A 22,312-nucleotide genomic window follows, 5' to 3' on the forward strand; every position below is an offset into this window, starting at 1 on the left:
AACCTGTAAGTACGATTGATACGTTATGTGTACCTTTTCAATGGAGTGCTGAAAATATCACATTTTTGTGCTAATATGTGATGTACACCTGATGCAGTTTTAGGTTTCCAGGTAAAGCGCGATATTACTGTCTTACTGAAGTAGTTCTGATAATTCGCTGTGAACTAGGGCTGCACGATTAATCGCATGCGATATTTAACGCGCATTTTGTCAGAAAGCCGGTTCTGTAATCAGCGGTAAATCTCCATCACCTGCGTGCTTTCACATTGAGCAGCATTAACGTGACTACACCATGTTATGTACGAGAAGCTGCAAAAGACACAGGCACAAGTGGAATGTACAGAACTAATATAAATATATTAAATATAAAGCCCAAAATATAATGGGCTAATAAAAAAAATTATTGAGGTCATGTACATATATTGCGCGATAAGTCGATATAGTGATTATTGCGACAGGCTTAGTAGTGCACAGACTTTATAATCATTGTGAAATTTCTGTTTATTTTGATGCACCGGCAGCTATAGGGTTAATGCGGGAGAGACGAGCGAGTATTGTGTATTGTTTCATCAGTTAGTCACGTTAGCACTCGGCTAACGTATCCACCATTATTGTTTTAAGTGTTCACAGTTTAGCAGCTAAACTTTAGCTGTGGGCATTCGCTTGCATAAGTGTTTTGTATTTTATGTCATTATTATAAGAACGGATTGGAGCACTATATTATTGTTTTATGCAAAGGTGCTTTGTCAATGGTAGCGCTCACTAACTTGCTCAAGGACTCCTCTCTGTGCCAATCACAGCAGGCTTGGCCAGCTGACCAATCAGAGCAGAGTAGGCTTATGGAAGGGAGGGGTTTACTCCGAATTTGCTTGGAATAAACTGTTTAGAAATCATTGGCAAATGACTCCAATATTAAATGTATATTCTGAGAAAATTACAATGTTTTCTGACCTTGCATTTGATGCATTTAAACCTGTTGTAGGGGACTCCAACACAACATTAAGACACTTTAAAATACCATATGACCTGCTCTTTAAAGTGTGGGGAGACCTTTATCCTGAAGCTTTCTGGCTGAGATGGGATTGTTTCAGTCTGTCTGTGTGTGAGAAAAGGGTTGGTGGGTGTGGTGAGATTGTAAACTCCATCTGCTCAGTTGTTTCATAACTGCACCCACTCTTTGGTACGTTAACATAATTGTGTTTTTTGATTAATGCCTAAATGTCAGGTGTGATCAGAGGCAGTGCTACTGAAAGATCTTCAGCACATGACTTTGTGTGAATTGCATTCAAATCATCTGCCATGTCATTGGCATTAGAGGCTCAGAAGATCAAACCCAACCTGATTGGACTAGTTACATCATGTTACACCGCTTACTGGCCGTACAAATCATCCGACAGTCAGCGTAAATGCAGCACCTCTCCCTTTTTTCGGGATTCCGTAATGTTTGCATCACATGGCATCATGGGAGGCCTCAGGTGTGTGAATTACCTAGGACTGTCCCACTCTTCTACAATTCTGGTTCCTTTCCATCAGCTTTTATGTAACCTCAGAGTGTTTGGATTAATGATGTGATGGTGTTTGTAGGTTTGGACTGGATGCAACTCCTGTAACTTACCTTCATCTTTCGAAGCCAAAAATGGAGATCTCATTTAGCTATCAGGCTACAGTTTGCATTGAACACCTTATCAGCAGTTTAACATCTTTTTCATGTCAGTTTCAAGCACATGGAGTTTCACGTTTGTCCCCAATATGGCCCCATAAAGAGTCAGCTGTTGGATAGACGCTTGTTTTTTTTTTGGTGAGCTCTTGCATAACACACAGCAGAACCACATTGTTTATGTTGTTCATTGGCAGAAGATGGGCTTGGACTTGCTCCCCATTTGAATGTTTTTCTCATTTGATCTACATGTGATCATGGGCTACTGACTGTTTGCACGCTTTGACTGAATGTCTAATTTGCTGATTAAGTTGTGCGTAGACCTGACTTCATGACATGAGTTTCTTTGCTATCAGCTGGGATGAAGATTATCCTGTGTTTGCATTTTAAATAGTGTATCTCAGAAACCAGCAGAACAAGTCCTTGAGTTTCTGTTCAGACAACGATGGGTTGTGGTTTCAGTTTCAAAACTGATTTTTTTTGCTAGTTGAACACAAATTAAGATATTTTGCAGAATGTCCAGAGTACTCTTATTAATAAATTAAAAAAAAAGCCTCAAAGTATTCCATATGACCTGTCCAATATATTCAAAGTCTAAACCGATTATATTCCCAATCTATTACTCCCTGAGAATCTCTATTAGAGCCAAAATCTTGTTCACCCTTGCAGTCAGTTAAAATTTAGTAGGCACTATAAAATTAGTTATATTTTTTTCTCCAAATTCTGTGTTTTCAGATTAACTTTTTTTCTGGGTTACACGTTAATGGTTTAATTCATTTTTAATAATAAAAAAAGGATAATCAACTAGGGATGTAATGATTCACTCAACTTGCGATTCGATTCGATTCATGGTTTTGATTTCACGATTTGATTCGATTCACCTTTCTTTTCTTTTTTTTTTACAAAATGAGGTTTAAGATGAATTATACATTAAATGTGTCCTTTTGTTATTGCTTGGACAAAATGCTGCACGTTTCTTTGTGAAATTGAAATATAACACTATAATATACTAATATAGCACTTGCATATTTTTGCTCTTTTGTTGGTTTTGATTGCTTCTATTGTCCTCATTTGTAAGTCGCGTTGGATAAAAGCGTCTGCTAAATAACAAAATTTAAATATAATGTAAAATGTAAATAACAAAACTAAATTGAAATTTTAAAACAAGCACCAAATCAAATAAATAAGTAACACAAATAAAAGACATATCTTCATATAAACAAAATAAGGCTTTGTCTGTGCTCTTTCCATTTAAAAAACAACCACTGCATTTTAATCATGATCCAAACAAAGATGCTGCAGTGTTTCCCCTGCCATTATATTAGGGGGGCGGCCCGCCCCCCCTTGAAGGTCAAGTTAATTTTATTTAATTATATTTTCTCTATAGCGCCAGATCACAACAGAAGTCATTTAAACTTACCTTTCTTATAGAACAGGTATATACCTTGTTCTTTTATTAAGCAAACTAAATAGCCTTATGTTATTTATCTTATTTACACGAAGGCATGTCATTTCAGTCTCTACGTTATTGTCGCACTCTCTGCATCACGCACAGCGGGCGCGCACACACACACACACACACACAAGTGAGCACACTCCCACTAGTATTTGTAAATATTAAGCCGCAAAACTATTCATATTTAAATATGAATTCTGCATGTCTCTGTGTTAATTAATGGTGCAGACGCGCGGTTTTGTGTAGTACTCGTACTGAAACGCTCGTGACGCTTCCGGTGATATTAACATGTGCCGTCTCATTAATGAGGACATGAATACATGAACAACATCTCCAGAACTGCTCTGAGAGTCACTTCATGAGCATTTGACCATTTCATTTGAGTAAAACTATCATCATGTCATACACGCACAGAAATGTAAAGGTATTCACGGCAACCCGTCAAAATAAAAGTTCGTTTTAACTTGAGGGCATTGGCAGAACTATATTACTATTGTTGAGTAGAATGTACGTAACAGGCTGCTACTACTACTAAAATTATTAAAACCTTATTTTTAAGGAATAAGCATTCAATATTTCTTCAGTGTTTTAATTGTAATATTAAATGACCTTTATTTTCCAAAAAATAAAATTTATTTTATTTTCATTACTTAAAAGATAGATTAAATTAATGTTTTATGCCTTAAAACAAAATGTAAATACACAGCACAGAATTTCTGAGCAAAAAAATCATAAGGCTATTGTAAGAATAAATGAAACTTGTTTTATGCTTTCAAATAATTAGACATGCTAAAACAGAATTTGGTTACAATAAAACATAAGGTTGGAAAAATAAAACATTTCATAGGGCCCTAAACATGTAATATTTGTTAAACTTTTAATAAATTGATGATTTAATTAAATAGACATGCTTTTTGATTAATAAAATGTAATTTAACCATTAAACAGGAGTCCAGAAAAAAAATTAAAAAACTTATTTTTTTTATGCTGCAGTGTTTCCCCCCCAAAGCCGTAAACCTAGGGACAAGTTGAATGAGACGCAGATTCACTCTCTGCCAGCAGGCAGCGCTTAAAGCTTTTCCTTGGTTTCGGCTGTAAACAAAGCAGCATGAACTTTTAATATGCATTATACAGAGGCAAGATGAAAATAAAAAATACCATCTAAACTTTTCTAAAGACCGTAAGTTCCCCTCAGACATACATTCATATAAACTCTTACCCCTAATTGAATCGCGATTTGTTTAGCATCTCAACCGATTTGAATCGTCACATATTTGTATCGATTTTCAACCGGCTCGCGGTTAATAGTTACATCCCTATAATCAACTGTTCATGATTTTTCTGGTTTCCGTGTTTTATGATTTAATGCAACTTTATTACCAAAACGGTGGTAATCAAATGAATGCATAAAACTTAATTTAATTAATCTTTTAAAATGTAATCAAATGAAATCTGAAGAATTCTTTTCAATTTTTCTGGCAAACTAAGTGCTGCATGACAGGTTTACAATTTAGATTAAAACATGACAAAGCGATGACATACACTGAAATTATTTAGACATTTAGGGCATTTTTTTTTTTGACATTTTTCAAAAATATATAATCTCAGCTAAATGTTTGATCATGCAGTGCATTTTTGTTTTTTACAATGGGGAAATTGCTGCACAATAGTTTACACGCAGCGCAAGCCTGATTTTTTTTTAGCTGTATGTGAGGCGGTATGTGTGTGCACTTTGAGTGTGCATGAGTGCACTGTCTCTAGGAGAGCGCGCGAGTGCTGAATGGTTTAAACACTGGCAATACTTAAAGAAAGGCAAATTATAAACTTTAGTGACAATGCAACGCTTCCTCGATTGTGCAAGTGACAATTCCTGTGTCAACTGTGCAATGTGCAGCTCGCTTATAGTGCAGATGAGATGTGGTGATTTGAAGCCATTTGCGCATTTTGAGAGGTAGAGAGAGAGAGCATGCAGTGATTCACTCACGCTGTTTGTGAAATTACATCTCAAAGAAAGTTTTCAAATTACTTTATATTTAATAATGAAATATGAATTGTACCTCACCTTCAGCATTATTATTTATTTTACCCGCGGTCAGAGATTGAGATGGTGCTGCTGCATGTCATGCCAAACCTCTCACAGCAGGTGCTTCGTCAGCTTGAGATCGCTTTATGAGATCGGCCTTTATAGAGACCGCCGATCAAACTTCCCAAAGCGATTATCAGCCGATAGCGATTGGTAGCTAGCCGATCAATCGGAGCACCCCTAGAAAGCTCCATGAGTACATGTAGTAGACAAAACTGCCGTTCATTCACACAAAGACACACAGAACAAGCATACTTCAAATTTCAGTAGCAGTCTTCTTGCGGTTTAATATTTACATAAACTAGTCCATATTGTGTTTTGATTAATTGTACAGCCGTTTTTAATTTATTCATCCATATTTTGCTAAATTCTGAGTCTGACATTCCCTGGTAAATTCCATTTTATTACTGAATTCGCCATTTCTGTCCGTGTTTTCCGCATTGCGAAAATCATAAGGCCCTAATAGCCAAGATGTTTTGCACCAATCCTTTAAGATAAGGATAAGATAACTCTAGACATTCTTAAACTTCATTTGCATTGACTGCCATGGAGGGTTTGGAACTACTTAAGGCCTGTTCACACCAAGTATGTGAACTATAAAGATAACGATAAAGTTATATGTCTAAAAATCATTCTCAATATTATAGAGTCCACACCACAGCTATGGTGATAAAGGCACAGAGAAACAATACCGTTGGAATCACTTTCAGAACAAGTTTTTCCAGCTGATGAATGATTAAAGGGTCATAATTCGCAAGGGTTAAAATATGATGCTGCTAAAAAGAACATTATTTTGTGTATTTGGTGTAATGAAATGTGTTTATGCGGTTTAAGGTTCAAAAAACACATTATTTTCCACATACTGTACATTATTGTTTCTCCTCTATGCCCCGCCTTTCTGAAACGCGTAAATTTTTACAAAGCTCATCGGTCTGAAAAAGCGAGGTGTGCTGTGATTGGCCAGCTATCCAGAGCATTGTGATTGGCCCGAATACCTCAAGCACGTGACGAAAATGTTACGCCCCTACCACATTGTGATGATGCCCTGTCAGGCTGGAGCGATGATTCAAAAACATGAAAACCCATTATAAACGAGGCATTCGCTGCATCCAGTGGGGACATAAGGAAAAATTTAAATCGCATCATATGACCCCTTTAAAACATTGACAGCCAATCAAAATCAATCCTGCTATAAGGACCTCGAGAATTTAAAGCGGCAAATGAGCGTGCGCTTAGAATAAACAAGACGTTATCATCCGCTGATGTGAACACTAATATCGTTATCGTTCTTGGTGTGAACGGGCCATTAAGGTCGATTGAATAATGACTGAATTTGCTAAAAGAAATTAATACTTTTATTCAGTAGGGACGCATTAAACCGATCAAACTTTTGAACAGTATTCTATGCACAAACTATAAAGGTAAATCAATTATGATCTACAGTCATGTCAGCTTGTTGGAGATTCAGGCTGTGTTCTGACCCCATTCATGGTTTTAATGGCTCTGTTCCTTCTCTGTTTCTCGCTCTGCCTCAGGCACAGACATTTCAGTTGGAGAGGAAGTGGCCATCAAACTGGAATGTGTGAAGACAAAGCACCCACAGCTCCACATCGAGAGCAAGATTTACAAGATGATGCAGGGTGGAGGTAATAAGAAAGGGGTTTTGATTGATATGTAAATAAGGTGTTGAGGGGCTCAATAAATCAATGTAATCAATGAAATGATTCATACTTGCCAACAAGCATCTATTGGGTTTCAGGCTGTGTATTTAGGTGTTTTGTGTGCTGCTTTTGCAGTTGGCATTCCTACTATAAAGTGGTGTGGTGCAGAAGGAGATTATAACGTGATGGTGATGGAGTTGCTCGGCCCCAGTCTGGAGGATCTCTTCAATTTCTGCTCCAGGAAGTTCAGCCTGAAGACTGTCCTGCTTTTGGCTGATCAGATGGTATGATACAAAATCATGTTGGCAATAAAAAAAAAGTAGTTTTCTGCAGAAATATAACTTATTTTAAAATGTTTTTTGTAAACCTTGCATTCATTAGATTAGCCGCATCGAGTACATCCACTCCAAGAACTTCATTCACAGAGACGTGAAGCCTGATAACTTTCTGATGGGCTTGGGAAAGAAAGGCAACCTGGTCTACATCATTGACTTTGGCCTGGCCAAGAAATACCGTGATGCACGAACACACCAGCACATACCCTATCGCGAGAATAAGAACCTGACGGGCACTGCGCGTTACGCATCTATCAACACACATCTTGGCATTGGTAAAAACACACATTCTTTCCAGTTAGCTTGTAAATTTGACTGTGGCATGTATATTTGTATGTGTGTATATACGTGTGTGTGTGTGTGTGTGTGTGTGTGTGTGTGTGTGTGAGAGACCCAGATTTCTTGCCATAGAAATCTAGCTGCACGATAATGGTAAAACTGATCGTAATGATTATTTTGCTCAATTTGTAATCACGGTTATTGTTTTTACATTTAAGTAATATTATTGAACTTTCACATAAGCAGGTGAACATCAACTCATATGCATGGTATAATTTACCTCATCTTGTTTCCTGATTTATTATATCTAGCCTAACTTATAAATTAACACTTTCTCTACGCTATAAAACCTGGTAAAACAAGAAGCTTTTCTCAAAAGCTAAACCTGTGAAATTCCTAATATTAACTCCAACAATTCCAACTTAAGTTAATGATTATGTGTGTGTGTGTGTGTGTGTGTGTGAGAGACCCAAATTTCTTGCCATAGAAATCTAGCTGAACGATAATGGTAAAACTGATCGTAATGATTATTTTGCTCAGTTTGTAATCACGGTTATTGTTTTTACATTTAAGTAATATTATTGAACTTTCACATAAGCAGGTGAACATCAACTCATATGCATGGTATAATTTACCTCATCTTGTTTCCTGATTTATTATATCTAGCCTAACTTATAAATTAACACTTTCTCTACGCTATAAAACCTGGTAAAACAAGAAGCTTTTCTCAAAAGCTAAACCTGTGAAATTCCTAATATTAACTCCAACAATTCCAACTTAAGTTAATGATTAGATTTTATTTTGTTTTTATCTAATTTATATTAGATGGTTTGGTAGATTTAGTTGCAGCAAACAGCACAAATGGAACACAGACCGGTTGTATTACACTTTCATTTCGGCAGAATATCTCAATGGAGATCACTAAACTCCTACATGCATGTTTTCCGGTGTTTTTTAGATCATTAGTGTGTTTTTTTTCTTCAAAGAGAGTGCATGCATCAAGTATTACACTGGACAGAAAATTTTAATTTAAACAAAAAGCATGAAAGCAGTTGGAGGCTTGTTACCAATGTAAGAATGCAAATGTCAAATGGACAAAAAAAAAATACTTTCAGGATAAATAACAAGTGGCTAAATATCACAGATAATTATCTTTAATTAATCAAGAGAAGCATTACTCACGATCACATAAAATACGATAATCATCCAGCCCTAGCTCTGGCTGTGGTAACTGATCATTTGACGACATTTCCAGATTAATTTTTCTTCCCTATTTCTCTGCTGGCTCTGTATGACATCACTGTGTGCTCATGCTCAAGTGGATGCATGTATATTTTTAGCATTTCCCAGAAGAGATTTGATTTGTGTACGTTTGCAGCAATGTGAATGCTTATTCATGAATCATGCAGTAGTAGTCATCCTTTCATGCTTTATACAAGCGCCTATAATTCTGTGTGCGTATCTCTACAGAGCAGTCTCGGCGGGATGACCTGGAGTCTCTCGGTTATGTACTGATGTACTTCAACTTGGGCTCGCTCCCTTGGCAGGGGCTGAAAGCCGCCACCAAGAGACAGAAGTATGAGCGTATCAGTGAAAAGAAGATGTCCACCCCCATTGAAGTTCTCTGCAAGGGCTACCCATGTATGTTCAAAGGCTTGTGTAATTTCTAACATTTTCTGAATGTTAATCAGACTTTGTCTTTGAAATGATGCCTAAAATCCTGGATTGTAATATGGCTGCTTGTTTTCTGTCCCACAGCTGAATTTGCTACGTACCTCAACTTTTGCCGATCACTGCGATTTGATGACAAGCCAGACTACTCCTACTTGAGACAACTCTTCAGGAATCTGTTCCACAGACAGGGCTTCTCCTATGACTACGTGTTTGATTGGAACATGCTCAAATTTGTAAGTACATGTTGATCGCCCTTGATATAATGTTTCATATCATTCGGTATCGATAATTATTGAACATTTTTTACAACCTTTCTTAAAGAGCAGTAGAAAAAGGGATACATTTAACCACTGTATTTTTAATTTACCCAATTTATTAAAACACACAACTTATTTTAGTTTTAACAGTCAAACACAAAATAAAATTGAAGCAAATATTTCATATGCAGATTAAGGAAACATTTGGCATGTCTCCTGAGGCCACTGGAGGGCACAATGAGAAAAATAATGCACCTCGTTAAATTGTCTATTCAATGCTTTGAAATAACAGCTGTCTATAAAAAAGTGCATACCGTCTAAACTAATATTTGTTAATCAAATATAATTTCGTAAATTGCATAAACAATTATGAACAAAACAGCATCATGTATAGCTTAATACAAATAGCCAAAAAAAATTATGAACAAAACGGCATCATGTATTTAGATATAGCTTAATACAAATAGCTAAAGCGCCGATCACACGATTGCATTTAAAAACATATGAGACGCAGTGGAATGGAATAAAACCCCCACAAATTCTCGAGACACGTTTTCTAAAAGTTGAACCTCTTTTAACTTTACATGGCTTTCTATTCATGTTTTGTGTGATATGCGAGTGCAACTGTCTTAGTTGTACGTCTCAAAAATGCTCTGAATATGTGTTCTGTGTGAATGGCTTGGTTTCGGTTTTAACCCAACCAATATCTTCTCCGCATTGACCTTCTATATTTCTCTAATATTTTAAATGAAAAATGCAGCAGTGGCACAATCTTGTGGGTTCCACTGGATAGTCTAACAAAAACATTAAAATGCAACGACACTTACATCATCATCATCATCGCATCTCGTGCTCCACTGATAAGGCTCCCGGACGCACACCTAAAATTCAAATACACAGTTTTTGCATTCGAATGCGAATTTTTATTTTAAATTCGACTAATATTCCTTTGTTTTTTTTTCTTTCTTTTTCATAGTCTCCTCATCGCAGGCAGGCACGGCACTCATTTCAGCATGTGTTTGTGTGTTCTGTTGCCTGTCTGCTTGTCACTCATAACACGAGCCTTTAAATTAAAAAAACCATGAAACTATCGTGCGCTATATCGAACATTTTTTCAATCGTTATCGATGATGGTGTATCTTCGATAAATACCGATAACGTTATATCGCCCAGATCTAAACTGCAGTAATCGTGGCTTTCAATTATTCTTAATTGCCATCTACACAAGATGGCCATCTACATGTGATTTTTCTATTTAAATGTATTTTAAAATGTAACATTACTGTGATGAAAAAGCTGAATTTTTCAGCAACCATTACTCTGAAGTGTTCAGTGTCAGTATTCAGGGTCACGCGATCCTTCATAAATAATTCTGTAGAAAGTGTCCCCCCTTCGATACATGGACTCTTCCAGTCACCCCTGTCATCCAGCTCGAAAGACCAAAATCTTGTGAATCTGCTGCTTGTCACTCATAACACGAGCCTTTAAATTAAAAAAAACATGAAACTATCGTGCGCTATATCGAACATTTTTTCAATCGTTATCGATGATGGTGTGTCTTCGATAAATACCGATAACGTTATATCGCCCAGATCTAAACTGCAGTAATCGTGGCTTTCAATTATTCTTAATTGCCATCTACACAAGATGGCCATCTACATGTGATTTTTCTATTTAAATGTATTTTAAAATGTAACATTACTGTGATGAAAAAGCTGAATTTTTCAGCAACCATTACTCTGAAGTGTTCAGTGTCAGTATTCAGGGTCACGCGATCCTTCATAAATAATTCTGTAGAAAGTGTCCCCCCTTCGATACATGGACTCTTCCAGTCACCCCTGTCATCCAGCTCGAAAGACCAAAATCTTGTGAATCTGCACTCTATTGCTAGTCCAGGTTTGAGTGAGACATCATTGTTCTGCCCGGACAAACTGTAGCCTTCACCCAAACCCGGACTAGCAATAGAGTGCAGATTCACAAGATTTTTCACATTCTAATATGCTGTTTCGCTGCTGAAGTAATTTTGCTTATCAGTGTTGAAAACAATATTTTAAGCATAACTTTTTTGTGTGTGGTGCGATTTTTATTTTATTTATTTATTTTTTTTTTTCTCCAAGTTTCTTTGAATAAATACTTTTATTTCAAATAAATGCTGTACATTTATGAACATCTTTACTGTCATTTTTGATAAATTTCATGCATCCTTGCTGAATAAAATATTTCTTTAAAACAAATCTTGCTGACCCTAAACTTTTGAATGTTCGTGTACTTCACTGCTGATATATATTTTTTCCTGTATTTGTTAGGTATGTAGAGGGTTTTTTTTTTTGTTGAATGGAATATGTACTAGAGCAGTGGTTTTCAAACCTCTCCATGAAGTACCCCCAGCACTGCACATTTTGTATGTCTCCCTATATCTGACACACCCACTTCAGGTCTTGCAGTCTCCACTAAAGAGCTGATGAGTTGAATCGGGTGTGATAGATGAGGGAGACATACAAAATGTGCAGGGCTGGGGGTACTCCAGGACAGGTTTGAGAACCACTGTACTAGAGTATTGGAATCAATTGTGTTAAGTCTCCTGTGCACTTCATGTAGCACTATTTGCTTCTGTGTCTTATAATGTTGCATTTACCCTCTCTCAGGGCGCCAACCGTACAGCAGAGGAGGCAGAACGTGAGAGGAGAGAGCGAGATGAGCGGATGAGGCACAGCAGGAATCCTGCAGCTCGTGGGATCCCAGCAGCCTCAGGCAGACCCCGCCCCACACAGGACGGAGCTCCTCCCACCCCCCTCACACCCACCTCTCACACAGGTAAACAGTCTTTCACTTGCCTCTGCCACTTCCCAAGTACTTGAAACACTGTAAGGAGTCATCTCATCTCACAGCGAACACATCCTCACCGAGACCGGTCACTGGCATGGAGCGCGAACGTAAGGTCAGCATGCGGCTTCATCGTGGCGCCCCAGTGAACGTGTCGTCCTCGGACCTGACGGGGCGTCAAGACACTTCCCGCATGTCCACATCACAGGTATAAGGCAGACCCTGCTCATCCAAGCCTTCAGCAGAGCAATAATAAACCCTATTACAAAAGTAGCCAGTCGGTATCTGAATGATCTGTTTTGATGTTTACTTACTGATAAAAGAGATTTTACTCTGGCAGAAAAAACAGTTTAGTGCCTCTGGCTTTGAATGGTTACACTGGGAATTCTTATTTCTACACATAAAAATTGTTCACAAAAATAAATACCTGATGAAATGTTAGTACATCTTTTATTGTTTGCAGTAATTGACCTTTTGATTCTCATTATCTCTATTAGAGTTTCTGTCTGGTGACATTTGAGCTTAAAATTGAATCTGCTTATTAGGTCGTTGAAAAGCCTTTTCTAGGAAGCTGTTGACCTAACGTTTGTGTTTCTGGGAAAAGATATTTCAGCAGCATATATTCTTTCAATATGATGGACAGTAGGCACGGTATGATTATGGGTTGGTGTGAGTAGTGTGTTGTGGGGGTGGAAGGCTGTAATGTTCTCTCTCTCTCACCCCAGAATAGCATTCCCTTCGAACACCACGGCAAGTAGTTGATCGTCACATCCTTGTGTGAAGGCAGATGCACCAGGTGAGTTTGATTAGCTTGTGTTAACTGTACACTGCTTTGTGTTTTCTACCAACTGGATGAAGCTTATGTAAATGTCATACACTTTTAAAAATAAAGGTTCCAGTCTTCAGTGTCGCATCCTTCAGAAATCTTTGTAATATGCTGATTTGGTGCTTAAGAAAAAGTTATTATTTTAAATGTTGAAAGCAGTCAAAACTGTGATGCATATTTTTTTTTCAAAGTAGTGTTAATTTAGTCTTAGTCCTGTGTCAAATATACTTTTTAATTGTCATATTTAGTCAACCTTGTCTTTGCTTTTGTTTAGTCAAGTTTTAGTTGACTATATGTCAGAGCATTTTAGTCTAATTTCAGTCAATGACACTAAAAGCACATTTTCATCATGCTGTATAATGGTTAAAATTATTTTAAAAAAAAAAAATTCTCAATTATAATCACAGTGATTGTTTTCATTTGAGATGTGTTTTTACATTTCGTTAAAAGTATTGCACTTTTCACCAATAAGCACAAATCAATAGTATGTCAACTCATATGCAGGTATCTATTATATAAATTAATATCAAAGACTTAGATATAAATTTTCTGTCTACATTATGAATACAGGTAAGACAAACAAAAAATATTATAAAACACTTTCATTTAGGCAGAATATCTCGCATGAAAGATAGCTAAACTCCGAGCGCACGCGTGTGGTTGCCAAATTGCAAAAATTAAATAAAGCACCGGGTAGAAAATGTATCCTTTTATCAGAGAAGCTCTGATCTGGGGATTTGAACTCTTAAAGGGGTCCTATTATGTTTTTTCACTTTTTTAACTTAAGTTAGTCTGTAATGTTGCTGTTTGAGCATAAAAAAAATCTGCAAAGTTACAAAGTTCAAAGTCCACTTGAAAAGGAGATTTTATTTAGCAGAAATCACTTTTCAAAAACTACAACGAACGACTCGTTTGGACTACAACGCATATTTTCCGGGATTTGTGATATCACAAATATCGACGAATGGGATGAGACTAGGGGTGTGCGATATTGACAAAAAATAATATCTCTATATTTTCTGGGATTTTATCGATGACGATAATTAGACGATATTTTGCTGAGTGTGTTATTGTGCTGGTATCTTAAGGACTGCCGAAGACAGCTGACTCCTAATGTTTTTAATATTCTTCATATTCTGTGTGGTGGTCAGTTCATACTGATAGAAATTAATCTTCTTTTTTTTTTTGACAAAAATAAAACGATTTTGGTAAAGTTTTTAATTTTTAAATACATTTTAGTCTTGTCTTTTTTCGTCAATGATGCTGTCACTTAATCAAATTAATGTGTCCTTGCTAAATGAGTGTTTTTCAAAAAAAATCTAAAAATCTTACTGAGGCGGTATATCGGGTTTGTACGATATATCGATATATTTTTTCATAAACAATATGATATACAGTCGTTTGATACGAGCTCATCTGAAAAACAGCAGATGCTCTGACGGATACATGTGCTGACAGATACTTGCGCCGTTTAATGCATTTGAGATGTGGTGTTTTCCTCAGTGCATTTCACAGGTATATCCTTCATCTGTAAATGTTAGAAAGCCATGGAAATATTCCATTTTGTTGTCAGGAGTGGATGAGCCTTCTGCATTCTCCTCTAAACTTCCTCTATTCTTCAGTGAACGAGCACTACCACGTGCATGTGAGCTAAACAGATGCAGCACAATAAAATAGGAGTGCAATAATTCTGACTAAAATGTACGTTTTACTAAAATATTTGTAGTTTGACAATAAATGTGCCACGTGTAGAATCCCATATACACACATGTTTGATTACTAATATTAAAACTATTTTATATAATTTTCTTCCTAATTTTTTGGCTTAAAATATGATCCATTTTTGTGAGATTCATCTTGCTGATATTAAATGCATCGTTCATGATTAACCTTTTAAAAAGACTCGTTTGGTTTGTGGCAATTGTTTATTGGGTGTCTCTGTATCTTGTTGCTGTTTACAGATTGTCTCCATGTCCCAGAAGCCTCCACTTTGCAATATGGAGCAGGATGGGCAACCTAACTACACATGGCTGATTGACAGCTCTCCACCATCAGCTAATAGATCGGGCATCAGTGTCTCTCTTCTATTGTCCAAACCAAAATGGTGTAGAACCAACCTGACCTCTTTGCTTACAGGCTCACTCTCCTCTTCTTCTCTCTCATGTTCTCATATTTTCTCTCCTACACTTTTTAAATGTTCTCGTGGACATGAGAGCTACAGCCTGGTGCGAATTCACACCATTTGGTTGACCAATCAGAGACCGGATCAGCCAGCCACACCATTGTCAGCTCCTGCGTCCTTCCTTCACAGTTCCACTCTTACACATTCAGTGCTGCACAACTTTCTCTGGTTCAGGCTCCTCGTGATTGAGGCTAATGTATCGTCTGTGTGGTTTAAATGGGTCTTTTTGTTTCTGTGTACTGAAATTTCTTTTGTATTTTAACCTGGGCAACAGATGAGTCCGTCTGGTGGCCTTATGGGTTCACTTTAAAATTTTCTATTTACTCAGTGTATTTATTTTTTAATATACATTTTAATAGCCCTCTGTAGCTGGTGAGGTTCCTTTCCCGCAGTGAAGCTGGTGGTATAGAGTGGACGGACCACAAAGGGGCCAGAATCCCAGCATACATCACTCATGGCAAACTGACTCCACAGTGTGGTTTTCACTCATACATGTCCTCACAGCGGGACCCTGTGAACTTCACCTGTTTGTCTGCTATATTGATCTCTTTAACTGTACAATACTGCCTCCCTCATTATTGTGTCTTCTGTTTCTAAGCTGTGAAATAACTGTAAAATAATCGTGTAAATGTTTCCATGCGATTCTTCAGAAAGACTATGAAATGACCGCAGATGGTTTGAGTCTGAAAGTTATCACCAGTTATTTTTATCAACTCTTTCATGAAACCACAACAATGAAGTGCCAGACTTTGGGGGTTTCATGCATTCTGAGCATGAACTTTGACTCTTGAGGATGTTGTTTTGACTCATGAATGGAGATCATGCTTGGAAATGCTTTGTCTCTTTTGAAAAGGTTGGTTATAGTTTGCTGCAATTTTTTTTTTCTGATGGTTCAGATGGTGTTTTGGAAGTGAAAAATCATTTGTTAAGAGATATTGCTCGTGTCTGCAAAGGTTGAAAGAATGAAAACTAATCAAAGTCTTGCTCTAATGTTTAGTGATTTTTCCCCTTTTACGAAATATTCCGGCACTGATGTGGCTTTTCTAATGCATCTTGAAAGCTGGTCTGGTCATCTTGTTCCCCTGTCATCTGTAAGGGGACATTGGCGACTTCCTGGGTGAAATTTTTCATCTAATTCTCCCCTATTTTGAAGCCCATGGCTATTTTGGGCTCCACATACTTTTGTGGAAGTCATGCCAATTTGTCAGTCCTGTAAGAATTTGTATTACCACCATATTTGTGTATTTTAAACAGTGTAAATAAATGAAGTACTTGTATTTGCTTGTGGTTGCATCTTTTTCTTTTAAATATTACATTTGTCAATTATTATTGGGGCAAGTTGCTTTGTTCTGCTTTCATTTGCAAATGTGATTTTATATGAATTTTTTAATTCTGTGCATACGTGCATAGAGTAAAGACAATTAAATGTAGTTGGTTTTGCTTAGCCACATTAAGGTTTTTTTTTTTTTTAAACTTGTCCTGTTTTCTAGAAAGCACTGGGCTGTGCAGTTCATGCCAGTATCACAGTTACTGCCATTGATACCTCGGGCAGTATAGAAACCCACTATTTTTGTGTCTGAATTTCTCATGATTCGTCTTTATTTCCTCTGCTTCACCCATTATCCTACAGCCTTTTGTCTTTCTATTTTTCGTGCTCTTCTCTTCGCATGCATCTGTAATCTATTTTTTGTCTTGTATGCATCTAATTGCACTGACACATCCAAAATTGCTTTGACTGTCAGCATAGAAAACAATATACAATATCTTGCTCTGCTTATTTGAGTCTGAAAAAAAAAGTCAAGTACTTTAGCCACTCTACATTAACTATGCAATAGCTAATTTGTTTCAGCTTACTTTAGCTTAACATTATGTTCACTTGATTGTTAAAGCAAATTTAGATCTGAACTTTACAGAAGGGTAGATGTTCAGGAATGATTACCATGCTAGTTTAGGTGCATTTACAGATGGAAAACTTGTCCTGTTTTCTAGAAAGCACTGGGCTGTGCAGTTCATGCCAGTATCACAGTTACTGCCATTGATACCTCGGGCAGTATAGAAACCCACTATTTTTGTGTCTGAATTTCTCATGATTCGTCTTTATTTCCTCTGCTTCACCCATTATCCTACAGCCTTTTGTCTTTCTATTTTTCGTGCTCTTCTCTTCGCATGCATCTGTAATCTATTTTTTGTCTTGTATGCATCTAATTGCACTGACACATCCAAAATTGCTTTGACTGTCAGCATAGAAAACAATATACAATATCTTGCTCTGCTTATTTGAGTCTGAAAAAAAAAGTCAAGTACTTTAGCCACTCTACATTAACTATGCAATAGCTAATTTGTTTCAGCTTACTTTAGCTTAACATTATGTTCACTTGATTGTTAAAGCAAATTTAGATCTGAACTTTACAGAAGGGTAGATGTTCAGGAATGATTACCATGCTAGTTTAGGTGCATTTACAGATGGACACCATCTGGCTTGAGAATACTGCACAAATCCTGTGCTAATTGGATCTGGTGGGAGTAAACAGTGTGGTCATTTAGAGTTTTCACTGCCTTACCTTTTTATTACTAGCAACCATAATTTCAAACCATTCAGTTCACCAGGTAATTTAATGCATCATTTTGTATTGAACACCAGTGAAGTAGCGGATTGAATCACATCGGGTTTAAGTTAAAAAAGACACTAGAATTATTGTTCAGATTTAAAAAAAAATGAGTCAAGGTTCAGTGGAGGGAAGGATGTATTTATTTCTAAAATGACTCACAAGTTCTGTACGGCTACAAGACTTAAGGCACAACCAAAAATAGCTCAAGAATATAGTAGAAGAGGGTCCCTACTCAAACTGCTGGTGAAAGAAAAAAAATGAGGTAACATTTAACAAGGTTTTATCCATACCACGATTTTCATAAATCCTGTATTACTATTTGGGTTTCAAAAATAAAAATAAAAGAGTGAATTAAAAAATGTTACATTACCAACATAGAAGTACAAGCTGTGGTCCTCTCCTGATTGATGCAGTTGGTCTAGAAACACTGACATTTAGATGAATAAATACAAATTTGACAACACTTTAATATAAATACTGAATCTAAACGAAAAAGTTTAAATTAAAATAGCAAAAAAAAAAAAGTATAAAAATGTAACAGAGCTTTGTCCTCCAATAGTTATATATACGTTGGACTGTTCCCCAAAAACAAGCATGTCTGAACTCTGTACATTCCTCAAGAATGTTTCCAATTTAAAAAGACTAACTAGGATCCTCATTTGCATGTTGTACGGGTTAATCTGGTTCCATTTGTCTGAAATGCAGAACTTTAATACAATCCTGTGCTCTCCCAGGACCAGTTTAAAACGTTACGGTAGATGACAAAAAAGGTACTATGAACCAACAATCCACATTAGCAAACACTGAATGCCACAAAGCAGCAAGCTGGTAATATTCAGTATAATGCTGGTGACCTGCTCTGATGTGGAGTGTTTACTGGCCTAAAATCTGGTGCCACAGTATAAATTTAATCTATTTTTTTTAATGCAAGTTTGAGAACATCCTGACATATCTGCTAACATACAAGGCAGTGATTGGCCTAAAACTGGCTGAATCTGAACTGGAAAGCAGGTCTGAAAGCAGTCCTTTGCAACCACATTTGAAGTGCGATACAAAAAGCATACACTACAACATCAAACGCATGTCCAGGAGTCCTACAAGGGAAGCTCTGTCATGTCTATTGTTCTAGTATCTTCACAGAGGATTCAGGTTCTACAACCACACCATTTGGTTCGGTCACATTTTTGGAAGCGTTTTCCAGCTCTATCGAGCCCACCCCTATGCTTTCAGGCTCTTCAACCTTTTTAATCATCAGATTTTGTCGTTGCTTCCTGTTCGATGGCTTGCTTCTTCCCATTTTCACCACCTCCGTTGTCTTGGTCGTTCTTTGGTGCTTTGTTGAGCTCCTCCATCTCCGTGTCGATAACGGCCATCTCCATCTTGGCTGGAGGGTCAGGCTGTTCAGGCTTCCTTTTGATGAAGAGCATGTTACAGATTGCGAGCACAAGGGCCGAGAGGACCACCTCACACCCAGCCAGCAGGAAGACAAACATGTAGTTCTTTGTGGCATCCAGAAGGCGACCTGTGAAATGAAACAAGAGAACTATGAGATAAACGTCCCACATGGATCGGCCAGTTGTGGTGGCGGTCCTCACAGGTCACCAGGGCAAACATATCAGTGACGTATGAGCTGCAACTGTTATTGTTGGGACAACTATAACAGTCCATTTGTTCAGTGTTTGGGGGACAATACAAATAGAAGGCCCTTACAACGCAAAACAAAAGGTTCTTGTAAGATACTTAAAAGGCCACCTGCATTCCAATAATATATTTTTGTTCGTTTTTGACCATTTGCAAAGAGAATGTGGTTTTCTTTGGTAGGTAATCTGCAAGTTTGGGAGGTGATACTTTGGTCATGTAAATGTTTTATAAGATCACTGCTTATCTTGTGACTTCTCTTTAACAGCACAGAAACTACAGAACATAGAAAATTAACTGCAGCACTGACCTGCTCCAGGTGGTCCCACCAACACAGCAAAGGCTTCAACCAACAGCACCAAGCCGATGGCACTGGAGAACTTCTCTGTCCCCACAATGGCCATCAACACTTCAAACTGTAAGGCTCCAACCATGCCATAGGAGATACCAAAGAATACGCAGAACACCACAAGAGATGGATAGTCTTTGGCCATGGAGCCGATAATATCAGTGATGCCATTGAAGATCATAGCGAAACTGAAGAGGTAAACACATCGTGGCCGAACCCACTTGAGCCCAGCGATGATACCGCATGTTGGCCTGGCGAAGATATCAATGAACCCTAGTATGGTGAGCAGCAAGGCAGACTTTGTGTCCTCATTGCCCAGTTCCTTGGCATAGCTTACCACAAACACTGGAGGCACAAAAAGACCTAACACCATGATGGCCGCAGCCACCGTGTAAATCAAAAAGCCACGATCTCTAAAGACAGTAAAGTCAAGAAGCTTGGGCTTTGGTTTAGGTTTGGTTTCCTTCTCATCCACCTCGCTTGTTTTTTTCAGTGCCATCAAGGGTCTCATGAGGGCCCCACATGCACAGCAATTCAGTAGAATCCCTCCAAGGATGAGGAAGCCTCCACGCCAACCATACTTGTATTGAAGAACCTGACCAAGAGGAGACAAACAGCACAGAGCCACGGGACTTCCAGCTGCAGCCAACCCATTGGCCAAGGGCCTTTTCTCACTGAAATATCTGTTCAGCATGATGAGGGATGGCTGAAAGTTCAGAGCAAGACCCAAACCTGGAGTACATCATATTTGAAGATGTTAATACATTCAAATTAAGTACATCAGAATTTCATAAGCAAATCACAAAACATTACTCACCTGTTATGACTCCTGTGCTGAGATAGATGTGGATGATGTTGGTTGCAAAGGATGCTAAAATCATGCCCAGCGAGGCAAAAAGGCCCCCGACCATCATCACAGGGCGACACCCAAACCGGTTCACTAGGATGCTGCATATAGGCCCTGCAACAAGCAAACTACTATTAGCATGCAAAATCATAATTTCCAAGAAAGAATAGGACGAGAATAATTTTGTCCTTCCAAAATGTCAGTGTCCCACAGACCACCTAGAACCCACTTGTGGACCCGCCGTTTGAAAGCCCACTTAGCTACAAAATATTCTCATCCATCCCTGCTGCCAGTGGACATCTGTACCTGAGCCATAAAGCATTGCAAGAAGTATGGAGGAGATCCAAGCAGTGTCACTGTAGCCCACTCCAAACTCTCGGATAAGTTCTTTGAAGAAGACGCTGACCGCTTTGGGAAAGGCGTAGGAGAAGCCTGTAATGATGAAGCAGCCAAAGAGGACAGCCCAACCCCATCCTCCATCGGGGGCCTTGACCCCACTGTCACCAGTGTCTACAACCGCACCTCCCATGATGCTTTGTCAGATCTCAACTGCAACAAGAAGAGAAGAACCGGTCTCATAAAATGTGTCATTGAATTAAGCTACTGCTTAATTCAACAAGAACATTAGCATAGTGTTTGGTCACAACATGACTATAAAAAAATAAAATACTAATGTTCATGGATAACTAGTGCTCAACAGACAAAACCATGCCTCATGTAGCTTGTTTACTAAATATCCCTGTACAGCAAGATTTGTTCTGTTTGCCTGGCACACAGTAATACTCACCACCAAGTAACAACTTTTAAGAAATCCTGCATCACAAGCAGTTTTTATTTTAGATCAGTTATTTGGCTTCTAACCCAGAGTTCCCCAATCCTGATCCTGGGAAACTGCCAGCTCTGTACGTTCTGTGTCCCTTATTTTACACACCTAATTCAGTTCATGAGCACTCAACTAACGACCTGATGAGTTGAATCATGGGCGACAAATGTGGAAGGAATCCAAAATGTGTAATGTGGGGGTGCTCCAGGACCAGGATTAGCAAACACTTCTGTAACCTACTATGCAATGAGTGAACTGTTGTGCCCTTTCAAATGTCTCTCAACAGGAGGAGCTGCCAGACAGCTGTTGATGGCTACCCAACTTCCTGAAGATATTTGTCTTCTGGCTTGTGAGTTTGTGTTTCCTCATTTCTACCCATTTAGCAAAAAATACATAAATAAAACCACACACGCACCACAACTTTTTGAACAATGTGAAGAGTGAAGACAATGTGGCATTCAGCACATGATGCTATAAAAAGCCATTACAGAATGCTCAGCCTTCCTATATTGACCTTCTTAAAGGGCAAGATTGCTCCATGAATCATTAAACTAAAGAGACTGGTCAATGTATGCTCATACATACTCATTTAAAACAAGCTAATGGACACCTGGTCCACTGTAGACAGTATTTTAATCAATGTGAACTCCAAAACTATTCATCTGGATACCAAGAACAACTAGTGTATGGCATTGTGTACTACATACATATAAATAAACAAAAACAAAACTTTTTTTTTTTATGTAAAGCAGTTAAACCACTAAAACAGCACAAGACAACTTAAGCCATCTTTATAAGTGGTGCGGTCAAATG

General features: G+C 37.9%; 2 protein-coding genes across 5 annotated transcripts in view; one reads left to right on the forward strand and one right to left on the reverse strand.

Moving 5' to 3' along the window:
* Nucleotides 1–16,510, forward strand: part of LOC107684056 (casein kinase I) — a 20,087-nt gene extending 3,577 nt beyond the window's left edge. For 2 of the 3 annotated variants that reach the window (XM_016480204.1, XM_016480203.1), the window contains 9 exons: nt 6,732–6,842; nt 6,993–7,141; nt 7,239–7,467; nt 8,942–9,112; nt 9,230–9,378; nt 12,048–12,216; nt 12,291–12,433; nt 12,951–13,021; nt 15,013–16,510. In XM_016480204.1, the coding sequence (XP_016335690.1) occupies nt 6,732–6,842; nt 6,993–7,141; nt 7,239–7,467; nt 8,942–9,112; nt 9,230–9,378; nt 12,048–12,216; nt 12,291–12,433; nt 12,951–12,983 (1,154 nt within the window). In that variant the 3' untranslated portion in view covers nt 12,984–13,021; nt 15,013–16,510. Of the gene's footprint in view, nt 1–6,731; nt 6,843–6,992; nt 7,142–7,238; nt 7,468–8,941; nt 9,113–9,229; nt 9,379–12,047; nt 12,217–12,290; nt 12,434–12,950; nt 13,023–15,012 lie in introns of those variants that run through there. The other variant, XM_016480205.1, reaches the window with a different exon arrangement.
* A 1,436-nt stretch (nt 16,511–17,946) lies between these two features.
* The window catches only part of LOC107684059 (monocarboxylate transporter 4-like), a 6,257-nt gene continuing 1,891 nt past the window's right edge, over nt 17,947–22,312 (reverse strand). Inside the window, exons 2-5 of one of the 2 annotated variants that reach the window (XM_016480206.1) lie at nt 20,983–21,225; nt 20,647–20,790; nt 19,791–20,561; nt 17,947–19,364 (exon numbers count right to left, since the gene is read on the reverse strand). In XM_016480206.1, the coding sequence (XP_016335692.1) occupies nt 19,087–19,364; nt 19,791–20,561; nt 20,647–20,790; nt 20,983–21,205 (1,416 nt within the window). In that variant the 5' untranslated portion in view covers nt 21,206–21,225 and the 3' untranslated portion in view covers nt 17,947–19,086. Of the gene's footprint in view, nt 19,365–19,790; nt 20,562–20,646; nt 20,791–20,982; nt 22,286–22,312 lie in introns of those variants that run through there. The other variant, XM_016480207.1, reaches the window with a different exon arrangement.

The sequence above is a fragment of the Sinocyclocheilus anshuiensis genome, unplaced genomic scaffold (assembly GCF_001515605.1).
Source record: "Sinocyclocheilus anshuiensis isolate Anshui unplaced genomic scaffold, SAMN03320099.WGS_v1.1 scaffold553, whole genome shotgun sequence".
NCBI classification, from domain to species: Eukaryota; Metazoa; Chordata; class Actinopteri; order Cypriniformes; family Cyprinidae; genus Sinocyclocheilus; species Sinocyclocheilus anshuiensis.